Below are 13,780 nucleotides of genomic sequence, written 5' to 3' on the forward strand. Positions count from 1 at the left end.
CTCCTATACTTTCTAAATTATTACCAATTTTCAGTTCAAATCAAATGTATCTAAATAGATAGTACGACAGTTTAGGGACTGTTTGAAGTTACAAAGATACTGAAAAAAGCACTGACCATTTTTCACACTTGGCTACTTATTCACATTTATGATGGTTGCAGTGTCCTGGGATCATATATGATCACCTGACAAGCAAAGTCAATAGGGAAGCCAGATTCACTTAACAATTATTACTAACTTAACAACTTCAGTGATTTACTTAACTGTGGTAAGACAGGTTGTAAAATAAAGCACAATTCACTTAACTGTCTCACTCAACAACATAAAGTTTGGGCTCAATTGTAAGTCAAGGACTATTTGTATACAAATATGTAGCTATTTTAAAACTAGTGTTCATACAGTAATTTGCAGTGTTTCCTCTGCAAATTAATGCACAAATTGGATAGAGCAGCCATAATTAAATGCTGATTTAAAAATGAATTTAAATATTTCCCCATATAGGTTGGGTAATTCTGGGAGTTAAAGCCCATATATCTTAAAATTCACAAGGTTGAGAAACACTGATCTAGAAAGTTCCCATGCATTACAAAGTATGGATGGAGCATAAAATATTGTTATTTTAAGTTAAAACATTGTTAAGTCTTGTAGAATAAAATATAAAATTGTATGCAAAGTATAAGAACAATTATAATATACCAGGAAGATTATGTCTAAAATGCAGAAAAAATAGAGGACAGACAAAAGAGCTCTAAATATGGTGGTTTATTAGTATACTATTCACTAGTATATGTTAATAATGTTGAATGTTGCCCAAGTTTGAAATGAGCTGGAGGTGGGATAACAAGTTGAAATCAAATGCAGGCAAGACAAAAGTACAATTGAAAAATAGGAACTAAATTGCAAGTTCAGTTAAAAGACATCAAAATTCAGGGGTACCTTAACAAACTGGAATAATGAATAAAACCAACAAGTTGAATATTAGCTAAATAGCCTGGGGTAGGGAAATTCAAGGGTATTAATATAGAACAAGGAAGACAATAGTGGGATGCAGTGCATGCAAATATAAGAGTGTCTTGCATGCAGTATGAAAATTCTCATCTAGAAATTCAGTGAATATCTTTGCAGTATCCAATATAAATGTGAATAACATGAAATAATAAGTTTTGTTCAACAAACTGAAATTTGGGCCCTCTGATCTCTTCTGCACTGGTCCCCCTAGGCCCCTAACATACGGGGTGCCTCAGGGTTCGGTCTTATCCCTCCTACTATTTAACATCTACATGAAACCGCTGGGTGAGATCATACGGAGGCACAGGATAAGATACCATCAATATGCGGACGATACTCAGTTGTATCTGTCTGCCCGGTGCCAACTCAATGAAGCGGTGGACGTGATGAACCGGGGTCTTGAGGCCGTTATGGACTGGATGAGGGCTAACAAACTTGTACTCAACCCGGAGAAGACCGAGTGGCTGTTGTGTTTTCCTCCCAATAATTCGATCAGTGTTCCATCGCTCAGGCTGGGGGGTCAAATTTTATACCCCTCAGAGAGGGTTCGCAACTTGGGAGTCCTCCTGGATCCACAGCTGACTTTTGACCATCATCTGACGGCTGTGACCAGGGGGGCATTTGCCCAGGTTCGCCTGGTGCGACAGTTTTGACCCTACCTGAACCGGGAGGCTCTCACAACAGTCACTCGGGCCCTTGTGACCTCTAGGCTGGAATACTGCAATGTGCTCTACATGGGGCTGCCCTTGAAGAGCATCCGGCGACTTCAGCTAGTCCAGAATGCGGCCGCGCGAGTGATTGTGGGTGCACCTTGGTTCGCCCACATAACACCTATCCTCCGCGAGCTGCACTGGCTACCTGTTGATCTCCGGGTGCGCTTCAAGGTGCTACTTGTCACTCATAAAGCCCTTCATGGTAGTGGGTCTGCGTACTTAAGAGACTGCCTCCTGCCAATTACTTCCCTGCGACCAATTAGATCACATAGATTAGGCCTCCTCCGAGTTCCATCTGCCAGTCAGTGCCGACTGGCAACTACACGGAGGAGAGCCTTTTCAGTAGTAGCTCCGACCCTTTGGAACGATCTCCCCGTGGAGATTCGTACCCTCACCACCATCCAGACCTTCCACACAGCCCTTAAGACCTGGCTAGCCCGTCAGGCCTGGGGACAAAGATAATTGCCCCCACCCGAATGATGAATGAATGTTGCTTACTATTTTACTTCTATGTATTGTTTGTGTCTATTGTTTGTATACCCCCTCCCTTCATTTTATGTAAGCCGCCCTGAGTCCCCTCAGGGAAAAGGGCGGCCTATAAGTATTAATAAATACTCAAATACTGGTCAGACTACACTGAAAATCAATGAATATCTGCTGTATCTGGTATAAATGTGAATAAGACAAAATAATTAGTTTTGTCCAACAAGCTGTGCTCAAATCTCAGCAACAGGTTTTAGTAAGGATATAGCAGAGCAGAGCAAGCAAGATGCTGAAGGACCAGGAAGGAATAACACCCCCACACACACACACACACACAAATTGGAGATGTTGGGTATGTTGGAGAAGACAAGACAACAAAGAGACACTGTTCTCCAAATATCCAAATTGCTACGTAGAATGGAGTTTTTCCAGCAGTGTTCTGTGAGAATGGGAGTGGATTTTGCAGGATTAAGACTAGGAGAAGAAGGGAACTTTCTCCCAAAGGAATATTTTTTTCCCTTTAGACTTTAAGGGGATATCTTCTAAATGGCAGAGGATTTTTTTTACCTTAGTCTAAGGTGTTTTTTTTTGCCTTTAGTAACTACAGGGGGGGATCACACTTCTTCATTGGAAAAAGGTGAAAATAAGGAAAAAATAAATGGCTTGCCTTGCAAAGAATTTTTCCTTAGTCCATTACTGACAGACTCCCCATCCCCTTACTCACTAGGATATAGTATAGAGGATTTAAACCTCCATGCACTATAATTACCCCTCCTCTTCTCTCTCAGTGTTAGATCTAAGTGAAATTGTGGTGTTTGTTGGGAAGAGGGGAACAGGTCACCATTTGAATAGATATGGATATGGAGATATTGATATATAGATCAGATATAAGGATCCACATAAATATTGGTATACTCCAGAGTCCAGACTATTGGAGTGTAGGTTAGTATTCTGGAGCATTTCCCAGTACTGTGCTGGAGTTAAAATGCATGTGAAAATTATAATTCATACTTTTTCTTCTCTGAATTATTTTTTTCAGTATAATTACTGAATGTTATTTCATAATAATTACTTCTAGATTTTCTGTAAATATTTTTGAATGTTGAAAAGTAAACAAATCCCCAGATCTGAAGAAAATAAGCATGAGGATAAAATGATAGTAGCAGGCATATACTGGTTTAATAAATATGTAACAGTTAATGTAAGTGTTAATGATGTGTTTTAATACAGTCATACTTAATTAAATATTCTCCATCCCAAACTGATAAATGAATGTCAGTATGAAGGCCAAAAGGAACAATAGGATTACCTGCAATTCACAACAACTGGTAACAACTAGGTAGTTCAGAAGGCAAGGTTGGTTAGGAAAACTTTAAATTAAATCCTTTGTAATGAAATAAAAACTCTGAAATAAGGACTTCAGATTAAAAACCTGTGTGCTGCAGTTACTGGGAGTGTTACTGAAAAGGAGCCATTTAAATCACTCTTGGAAAAATGCAAAGAACTCTGGCTCATAGTTCAGAGCTTTGTTACCTCTACAGTACATTGATGTTCAGACTATTGGAAATAAAGATGATCTTGATAGAAAGGTAAATATAATTCCATAAGCATAATAGAGATCTGGTTAACTTCTTACGACAAATATATCAGTTGAATGATGCCACTTGTTCTTTTTTTCTTTCAAATAGAAGCAATAGGGAGTTCCCTATATATTAAAAATCCATTGCTGATCAGACATTCAAATAAATGAGCTTGGCAATGTTAGAGAGATCATCTGAATTGAAGTTAATGGGGGGGGGGAATGAAAGCAATGTTTTTGTGGCTGTCTACTATAGTTCTCCCTGGAATGGATAAGATTTGAGTGAAACAATTTTGAATTGTTTCAAAAACAGTTGGTAAATGCTTAAAAAAACCATGAAGTTATAGTGATAGCAGATTGAATTACCCTAGCAGCATCTATTGGGAGACAAACTCTGCAAACATGATCTTTTTTGAAACTTCCTGACTTTTTTTGCTGATATTCTTTCTGTTCAGAGAGTAGCAGAGAGAAACAAAAGTGAAGTTTCCAAGAGTTGGCCTAATTAATTTATGAGCCTCCAGACAAAGTTCAAAGAAAATACATTCATTTATTAGGACTAACATCTCGGCACGGACTTCTGTGGAGCAGAAACTAAATCCCACTTAATGGCGTCTGAACTTTACCCCTGTGTCCCCTCCCCTCTGGTTGAGGTCATTAATCACATTCTCCAACAGGACGTTATGGCAAGGTTCGGGACATGCACATTCACATCCCAGTACAGAAATATGAGACTTTTACTCTGGATTCCAGGGGAGGGGCTTGCCGCCGATGGTAGCTTAACGAAGCTGCTCTCAGAGTTTTGGTTTGTATATCTATTTAAAATCTTAGATATCTCTTTTTCCAGGCAAGGAAAAAGCAGGGAGGGACCCCAGCTAGTTAGAGTCCTCTTTGATGTTCACAGTCTTTATTTTTTTTGGCTGTGAATGAAAGAGAGTGATTCAACGGAAAGCTGAGTCATTACTCCAGCCAAAGCTTCTCAGCTGTCTTTTTTCAGCTCAAGGCGAGTTACCCCCCCTCTCAGTACAAGATTTTGTAATTAACTTGTTAAAGATAAATCTGAGCAGTGACCATACCGGTGAACCTTTTTTTTTCTACTTAAAATACCAGCTTCAATTTTACAAAAAACTCCTCTGTTTAACTGTTTTTCAAAATGGCGATTTACAGCCTTCGCAGTCGATATATGATATATTTAACCAACTCTGTTCTCCTGAAGATCTCTCTTTATTAACTGCCAAAGTTTACTGAAAGTATTTTATTTCAAATCAAGGTGCACAGAGGCTTTGTTTGTTCTCTTTTTTTTCTCTTATCATGGCTCCCAAATCAAAGCAATCGAAACGTTTTTTTAACAATGCTTCCCAAGTAATTGCTATAAAGCCACAGTCTTTGTCTTCTACGCCCCCTACTGGAGATTTGTTAACGAAAGAATTTCTTTTTGAAACTCTCAGAGAATTTAAAGAGGAAATGATGCAATTTATTTCGGAATTATGTGACAAACTTGATGCCAAGATTGCTCAAACAAAGGAGGATACCATCAAGGTTATAAATGTGATGACAGATTATATTGCAGGAATGGAGGATAAACTGGAAGTTTTGGAAGAAGCCAACTCTAATCTGACATCTAAAATTGAAAAGTTGCAACAGGAATTTGACAAGGCAGAGAGACAACTTGTTATGACAAACTATGAAAAAACTGCGTTTGCAATAAGAGTTAGGGGATTGCGTGAAAACGATCAGGAGAATTTGAAGCTGACCTTTTCTGAGGCTCTCAATCGTTTGGTGGGAAGTCCGGGACTCAACTTTGATTGGCAGATCCAAAAAATTTACCGCCATAATTCGTGGACAGCAAAACAGAAACAGCTCCCGAGAGATGTAGTTATATACTTTGCTACAAAATAATCCAGAAACGCGATACTACAAGAGCTTTACAATAATAGGCTGCGAATTGATGGACAGGACCTGATTGTCTTTAAAGAAATGCCACCCCAGATGTTAAGAGCCAGGAGAGACTATGTCTTTTTAACTAAAGAACTTAGAAATAATCAGATACAGTACAGATGGGAGGTGCCATTTGGTATTACAGTTACACTTGATGATCAAAAACATTGCCTTAATTCACCTTGCGAAGCTCGAGACTTTTACAATAAGATCTTAAAGGCGGGACCTCTTGAATTACCCGGACTTGTACAAAGACAAGGAGAAGTAGAAGAGAGACAACCAATCACACAGCTACAAGGCGGGAGGTGTTGTTTTTCCCCTCCGGAGGGGCGGAGGAACAGAGAATAAGTACTTAGTTATGCTTCCAAAACATTTGCTTAATTTTAACTTGAATAACTTTGTGACTCTGTCTTGTATAAAATGGTATAGTGGTATACCGGTGAAGAGACATTAAGGCTGAAAGAAACGATGCTGATCTCCTCGAAAATTATATTGTATGGGACTTAAAAAAAAAAAAATTTGATGGACAACTTTGAATTTTCATATAAACTGTTTATGTTTTATTCTCTAGGGTGAGGAAGGCGGAGATTGTGATGCTTTTGGATTGTGGTTTTGGTCGAATTGAGTTGGGAAGGGAGGCGTAGACGGGAGGGTAGTGAAGGTTTAATTAGAGTTTATTTTGAGCCAGAAAGCAAGTTGATCTTTATAGAAATTTTTATTTGAATATAATGTTTGGAAGGATATACTCAGGGGGTTTGAAGGAAGGTGGAGCAAATATGAGAGGAGTATGGATGATAATAAAATACATATATGGACACGGGTAGAGGCAGGATGAGAGGAGTTGGAACAGAAACCGAGAGAAATATTTGAGGTGTTTAAGTTGCTTTATAAGGGACAAATTAAAAGTTTGGACATTTAGATAAAGAGACAAGGCCCCTAGTTAGAGAATTCCATTTGATTAACCTATTTGGTTTCAACATAGCTTGAAATCCTGCAAGTAATAAATGAAATGAAATTAGGAATGATGTACACTGTTTAAGTTTTAATAATGATGGGAAGCTGAGCTTAATGTAGAGAGTTTATTGATTTTTTCCTGTTTTCCTTTTTTTTGTTTTTTCCTTATTCTTTTTTTTCCCTTTATCTTTAATTTTTTAATTTTTAATCTATTTGGTTTTAATATACTCCAGACTGTGTTTGATAAAGAGTTATGCCGGGTATGGGACCTGGGAAGTCGGAAGGGGATTAGGGAGGGGGGTTTATGGGGGGGAGGGGGGAGGGTGGAAATATAGTTTCAACTTATAGAATAAGAAGAATGCACTCGTATACTGTTGCTCTTTTTTCTTTCTTTTTTCTTTTTTTTCTTTTTCCCCCTTTTTTTTCATTTTTTTAATTTTAGTGTAAGATATAAATTGAATAGATTAATGAATAAAGAAATACACCAAAGTGAGAAGTAGAGGGAAAGAAAAGGGAGAAGTAAAGAGGGAGAGAGAGGGGAATGTAAGGAGGGCGAGATGGAGTGAAGGGGAGAAAGGAATGTTTGAGGGGGAAGGGAAGTAGAAGGGGGGAATGTTGGAAGGGACAAATGAAAGTTGGAGGGGGAGAAGAAAGGGTGTATGGAGGATGGAAGTGCTATGTTGGTTTTCCATGGTGGAAGATGAGTTGTGTTTACTGCTTTTTTTTTTTTTGCAAATGCACAGTATATAAGTGATTGTATAAAATGAAAATGAAAATGAATAAAATATTTAAAAAAAAAAGAGAGACTTTTACTCTGGCCAAAAGTATGCATGGCATTCCCCCTCCCCCCTCCTCAAGTTGATAGTAGTCATGGAAACACTTTAGACATTGACAAAAGGATCTTCTATCCTTGATTCATATTAATCAGCAGAGAACACCTAGAGAGAAAATGGCAGAGATGGCCATAGGATTGAGGGCTTTCATAAAAATTACAAAAGCCCCACCCTTTTGGTTCCTGTTGATGATGTCATGATGACACACCTGCAAAAGGGATAGAACGTGTATCACAGTGGCTCAGTACTATTTTTATTGTTTGTTATTCTATGAACTGCTGTTTTCCAGCACACTCGAATGCTGCAATTCTTAATTTCAGATAAATTAAAACTGAACATAATGCAACACACATATTGGACTTCAAAATCTGATTTTTAAAATATTCAGAGCAATAGCAAATAGAATCCTAAGGCAAGAGACACACAAAACGTTTAATGGAAGATCTGTAGCAAAAAAGAAAATTGTGCCAGGTCACAAAGGAAGAGATATGGATAGACAGCCTGGTCTTGGAGAATTGGTGTCAGAAAAATGGCACCTCAGAATGTCCTGATTCTAAGAATTGCAGTAGATTTCTCTAAATAAGTTCAAAATGAACAGAAAAGGGGAAAAAAGTATAACTACATCTCTGTGAAAAACAAAAACAAAATGCTAGCGGATTAAAAATGTTTAAGCTTGCTAAAAAAATGATATAGTCCAAGAGTCATAAAGAGCAGGTTGAAAAGTAGGAATAAAGCTTGATAGATACATAGTTAGAGAATAGAGAACTGCAATGTGCCCTACATGGGGCTGCCCTTGAAAAGTATTCGGCGACTTCAGCTGGTCCAGAATGCGGCCGCGCGAGCGATTGTGGGTACGCCTCGTTTCACCCACGTAACACCTATCCTCCGCGAGCTGCACTGGCTACCTGTTGATCTCCGGGTGCGATTCAAGGTGCTACTCGTCACCTACAAAGCCCTCCATGGTATTGGATCTGGGTACTTGAGAGACCGCCTACTGCCAATTACCTCCACTAGACCGATAAGATCGCATAAATTAGGCCTCCTCCGAATTCCATCAGCCAGCCAGTGTAGACTGGCAACTACCCGGAGGAGAGCCTTCTCGGTGGCTGCTCTGACCCTCTGGAACGAACTCCCCGTGGAGATTCGGACCCTCACCACCCTCCAGTCCTTCCGCGCCGCCCTTAAAATCTGGCTGTCCCGGCTGGCCTGGGGTTAACGATTCTAACCCCGCTCGAATTGTATGACTGTTGTGTTCTTAAATGACGTAGTGTCTCTATGTTGTAAATTGTTTGTCCTCCCCCCCCCCTTTTTGAACTGTGAGCCGCCCTGAGTCCCCCCAGGGAAAAGGGCAGCATACAAATAAAGTGAAAATGAAAAAAAAATGAAAAATAGCTTTGCACTGTGAGTTTAAATTCCAAGGACTAGATGAAGACAGTTTAGATATAGTTTGAGAAAAGGTGGAAAAAGTATAAGGAAAGCAACTTTGATAACCATTCGATGACAACGTGTAGATACCCTGTAAAAAGTGAATTAATAAAATAGTAATTTCACATTAAACATTGTGGAAGCATTCTGTGTAATATGCATAATAATAACCTTCCTTTGCGGTCACAAATAATGAATATCTATCAGATTCAAATCAAATTTGAAAAACTAACCTGAAATTTGGATCCAGTATTATCAGCTTGAACATATAAGTACTGGTATACTGAGGCCAACTTAAAAAGTTCAAACCAGAACTATTTAAGATCTCATATTTTCCATCAAGTTTCCTTAATTGTCCTGTTCTTTTTTTAAAACAGGACTTGTAATTCTGAAAAGAAAAATGGATGTGTTCATTTTATTCAATAACATCACTTTAGATTATGAAATACAAGTATTTAGATTGTGTCCATTCTACTTTATGATACAAATAAACACACAGAAAATAAATGCATCTTCAAAATTCTTCTTCTTGTGCCATATCCATCATCGGATGTTGGTGATCCTATTTTTATCAACATCTTCAGAATTACTTATTTTAATTATAAGGGTCGTAAGAGAATCCACAACTCTTCTCCATAATCTTCCTGAATGCAATGGCTACCTGCAACAATGCAGGGAAAATCTCCTGGAAACCATCTAGATCCGTGGTGGGTTTCAAAATTTTTAGAACCTCTTCTGTAGGTGTGGCCTGCTTTGTGGGAGCGGCTTAGCAGCCATGTGACCGAGTGGGAGTGGCTTGCCAGCCATGTGACAGAGTGGGCATGGCTTGGCAGTCATGTGACTGGGTGGGCGTGGCCAACTTGTAAAAATGGTGAAACTCACTTAACAACGTTCTTGCTTAGCAACCAAAATGCTGGCTCAGAAACTCTGGCATTTGAAGCACGCAAGTCTTAAAGCTGTCAAGTTACAATACCCTTGCAACCCTAACCTTTTAGAAAAAAAACCCCAGGGTGTTCAAACTTGGCAGCTTTAAGACTTTAAGGCTTAGATAGGATAGGTGGGCAGGGCGATTGGTGAGTCAGCCAATTGGTGAGCAGAGGGCAGGGCAAGCGTGGTGCAGACGGGCGGGGGGAGGGAGCTGGAGCCAATTCTAAATGGCATGGTAGATTTGTGGAACCTCTTCTATAGAAGAGGTTAGAACTGGCAGGAACCCACCCCTCAGCTATATCCATGAGATCTCTAAGGTGACTATCCTAACCTCATGGAGCTCCCAGATGGCAATAACGCTCACCTGAACAAGGAAGTGATTTGACTATAGCAAAGTACACACTGTCATGTTCTCCACGTCTAGTTCACCCACCAATAGCTCCAAAACAAAGATAATTCCAATGTATCTTTACTTAAATAAGCCCAGTAACCAGATTTATCAGCACAGGAAGTGGTCCTGCCAGGAAGAAGAGTAAATTATTCTTAAGCAGGATCCCAATCCTGTCTGTACAGCTCAGTTTAACATAGAGACATTAACATCTGGTCAGTTCCAAAATAAGACTCCTGGACACTGTCTCAGAAAATTATTGTCACCCCCTTATTTTTCTTTAATACTGAGGCTGATGAAGAACCAAAATGCTATATCCTCACTTGAGACTGACAACTCACCCACCATAGGTGACTGATGAAGCTGGCATTTACTGGCACCAACTTGAGTTAACTAGTCCTCTAACTTCCTAGATCTAGGAATGAAACTGTAGAAACAGAAGTATAGACCAACCCTAAGCTGCAAGTTTTTTTAAAATCTGAAATGATTTGCCCAACATTTCCCACCATATCTCTTCTTTCTATGATAGTCATGATTTGCTTACCTCCATCTCCACCCACTGAGGCAACAACTGATATGTAACTATCAACCACAGAGTTTCCTGCAAAGCCATGACTTCCCTATAAGATTATTCCTATCGTAACCACAATCAAGACTTACAAGAAGACCTCTCCTAAGGAAGCCAACACCTGACAAGCCACTTTAACTAACCTATTAAAATTTCTGAAAAACAATGGTCCAAGCATTGTAAACCAACTAGATATATCAAATCCACATTCCTACTGTACAATAGGAATAGTTAAACCAACTAGAAAATCACGTCTGCATTCCTACCCTAAGATATATTGTCAGAGCCAATATATTTCCTCATCTCTCCCATACTTCCATATTCTCATGTCAGGGGAGTTCTCCTTCACTTTTGCCTCTCACTCAGGAGTACAATCACTGCAAAGATCCTGATTGTTCCAAAAGCATAAAACAGCAGACAGATAAATAACAAAATCTCCTCCAGTGTGTTTGCACTCTTGAGTTACATCGTTTGGCTGTCATCTCGAAAAACACTTTTAGTAACAAGAACAACTCAGAAATCAATAACAAAATTAGAAGTAACCTATAAGGGATGTTTTATTTTAAATAAAGATTAATAACTAAATAGTATTAGATATATATTTAAAGACTGATTTTACTTATATTATTACTTATATGTTGACGCTTACATGAGGTCCCCATATTTCATCTACATCTTCAATTGTTTCAATTGATTTATTATATAATTTAATCATCTCACGCCAAGTCTGTGCAGTATTTAAACAACGGACCTGTTAAAAACATAAGCATCCAAAACTCAGCCAAGAAAAGTATTCAAAGAATAGATAAACTCTATGAAGTTATGGTAACCATATATGTTTAGAATATTATTCTATTCTCTAAGGATTATTTGATTTTTGTTACAGGTAGTCCTTACTTAACAACCATTTGTTCAACAATTATATTAATAATAAAATAATTAACAGAAAAAAGTAAACACATAAAAGTAATAAAAATTGTGAATAAAAGAAAGACAAGGTTGAAATTCCAAAAGAGATTAAACTAAAGGAAACATATTTTCTTACATAAAATATAAGAAAAATCCGTCCGTGATAACCACAATGGTGTGTTCGCTGACCTTGAGCCAGATCTCTTGGAATGCAAAGTCAAGTGTGACTCTTACCATGTATCTCCAAAAATAGAACCCTAGCCTGATTTTCACGCCTGTGCCTAATATAAGTCCTACCCCCAAAATTAGCCATACCCATCATCTGGTTGTACGAGGTGGGGCGAGTAACAGGCATAAAAATCAAGTTAGAGTAGGGATTGGGGGGGGGGTAGAGTTCCCCATGCCTCGCACCCACTTATCTAAGGACAGAGATGGTGTTCAGCAGGTTCTGATCAGTTCTGGAGGATCCGTAGCAGAAATTTTAGGTAGTTCGGAGAACCGGTACATACCACCTCTTACTGCCCCCATCTATTCTCTGCCTCCTGAGTCCCAGCTGATTGGGAGGGAATGCGGATTTTGCAGTAGCCTTCCCCTAGAGTGGGATAGGAATAGAGATATTACAGTATCCTTCACTTGCCATGCCCACCAAGCCATGCCACACCCCACCAAGCTATGCCCACAGAACTGGTAATAAAATTTTTGAATCCCACCACTGCTTAAGGACCTGACACCTGTTGCCCTGATGCCCAACTTTTTCTACAGCTACTTGTGGCCACTCATGGCTGGATGCCACCTGGAGCATTGCGCTGGTGTCATCACTTGCAGCAGGATGCCATGTGGCTTGTTGCACTGGTGCTGCTGCTCATGTGCACAATGGCTCAACACACCATGCAGCCTCCTGCCCCAAGTGGTGGCACCAGCATGACCATCCTTGCGTCCTGCCATAAGTGGTGGCACCGGCACGACAAGCCATGTGGTGTCCTGCTGCGAACGACTGCAAGCAGCTGTAGAAGAAGTCGCACAGGTAGAACAGTTGTCTAGGTGTGACAGGCCTGGCTGCAGTGGTCCTAAGATAAGCGGGTAAGACATCCCCTGAAAATAAGACATGGTGCTTATTTTGGGGTCTAAAAAAAATCAGACCAGGTCTTATTCTGGGGGAAACATAGGTAGAAAGCATTACTGACAACAGTTAGTGGAGATGACAGTATTCCAGCTGAATTATTTAAAAAATTAAAACTGGATGCTGCAAAATGCTGCACTCAGTATGCCAGTAAATTTGGAAAACTCAAAAATGTCTACATGATTGAACAAGGACAGTTTATATTCCAATCTCAAAAAAGGGCAATGCCAAAGAATGTTCAATTTACCATACAATTGCTCTAGTTTCACATGCAAGCAGAGTCATGCTCAAAAGCCTACAACTTAGGCTTCAGCAATATGTGAACAGAGAACTATCAGAAGTACTAGCTGGGTTTCAAAGAGGCTTAGGAACTAGAGATCAAATTGCTAACATTCACTGGAATATGGAAAAAGCAAGGGAATTGTTATGACCCAAAGGGCTAGGATAGGAACAGTCCTCAAAGCAAGGCAAAGCAGTCTTCACAGCAAGGCAAAAGGTCTGAGTCACAGCCGGAGGAGTGTTATGTGAAAACAAACATTTGTTCCTGGCAAAAGCCTCTTCTCACTGTTTCTCCTTAAATACGGCTGGATGCCATATTGTGAGCCTTGTGAGAAGGGGCCAGGTGCCCTCCTCCCGAGTATTGGGCCACCCTGTACTGACTCCTCCACCTCACCATTCTCTGCACTCGGGGATCGGGCAAGGGAAGCAGTTGCACATCTCCATGCTCTGTTGCTCCTCTGCTCTGCTGCCTGCCCTTTCCCTCTCCTCCCCCCTTGCTCAGTCATCCTGCGCCCTTTCTTCCTTCTTCCCTACACTTCCGAGGCCAGGGGGACCTAGGACTGTCTCATCCTCCTCCCCGATCATTCCTCCTGGGCCATAGGGACTGCGCCATCCATCTCCACTGGGCCCATCTCCATCTCCTCCTCCTCGAACCCAGG

General features: G+C 39.9%; 1 protein-coding gene across 1 annotated transcript in view; it reads right to left on the bottom strand.

Moving 5' to 3' along the window:
• LOC148044997 (cation channel sperm-associated auxiliary subunit epsilon-like) overlaps positions 1–13,780 on the bottom strand; it is a 58,407-nt gene that overhangs the window by 4,334 nt on the left and 40,293 nt on the right. Inside the window, exons 10-11 of the mRNA XM_087718009.1 lie at positions 11,463–11,564; positions 9,164–9,318 (exon numbers count right to left, since the gene is read on the bottom strand). Coding sequence (XP_087574135.1) covers positions 9,164–9,318; positions 11,463–11,564 — 257 coding nt within the window. The remainder of the gene's footprint in view (positions 1–9,163; positions 9,319–11,462; positions 11,565–13,780) is intronic.

The sequence above is a fragment of the Thamnophis sirtalis genome, unplaced genomic scaffold (genome assembly GCF_051295495.1).
Source record: "Thamnophis sirtalis isolate CommonGarterSnake01/CBP01778 unplaced genomic scaffold, rThaSir2_p1.2 scaffold_6, whole genome shotgun sequence".
Taxonomy (NCBI): domain Eukaryota; kingdom Metazoa; phylum Chordata; class Lepidosauria; order Squamata; family Natricidae; genus Thamnophis; species Thamnophis sirtalis.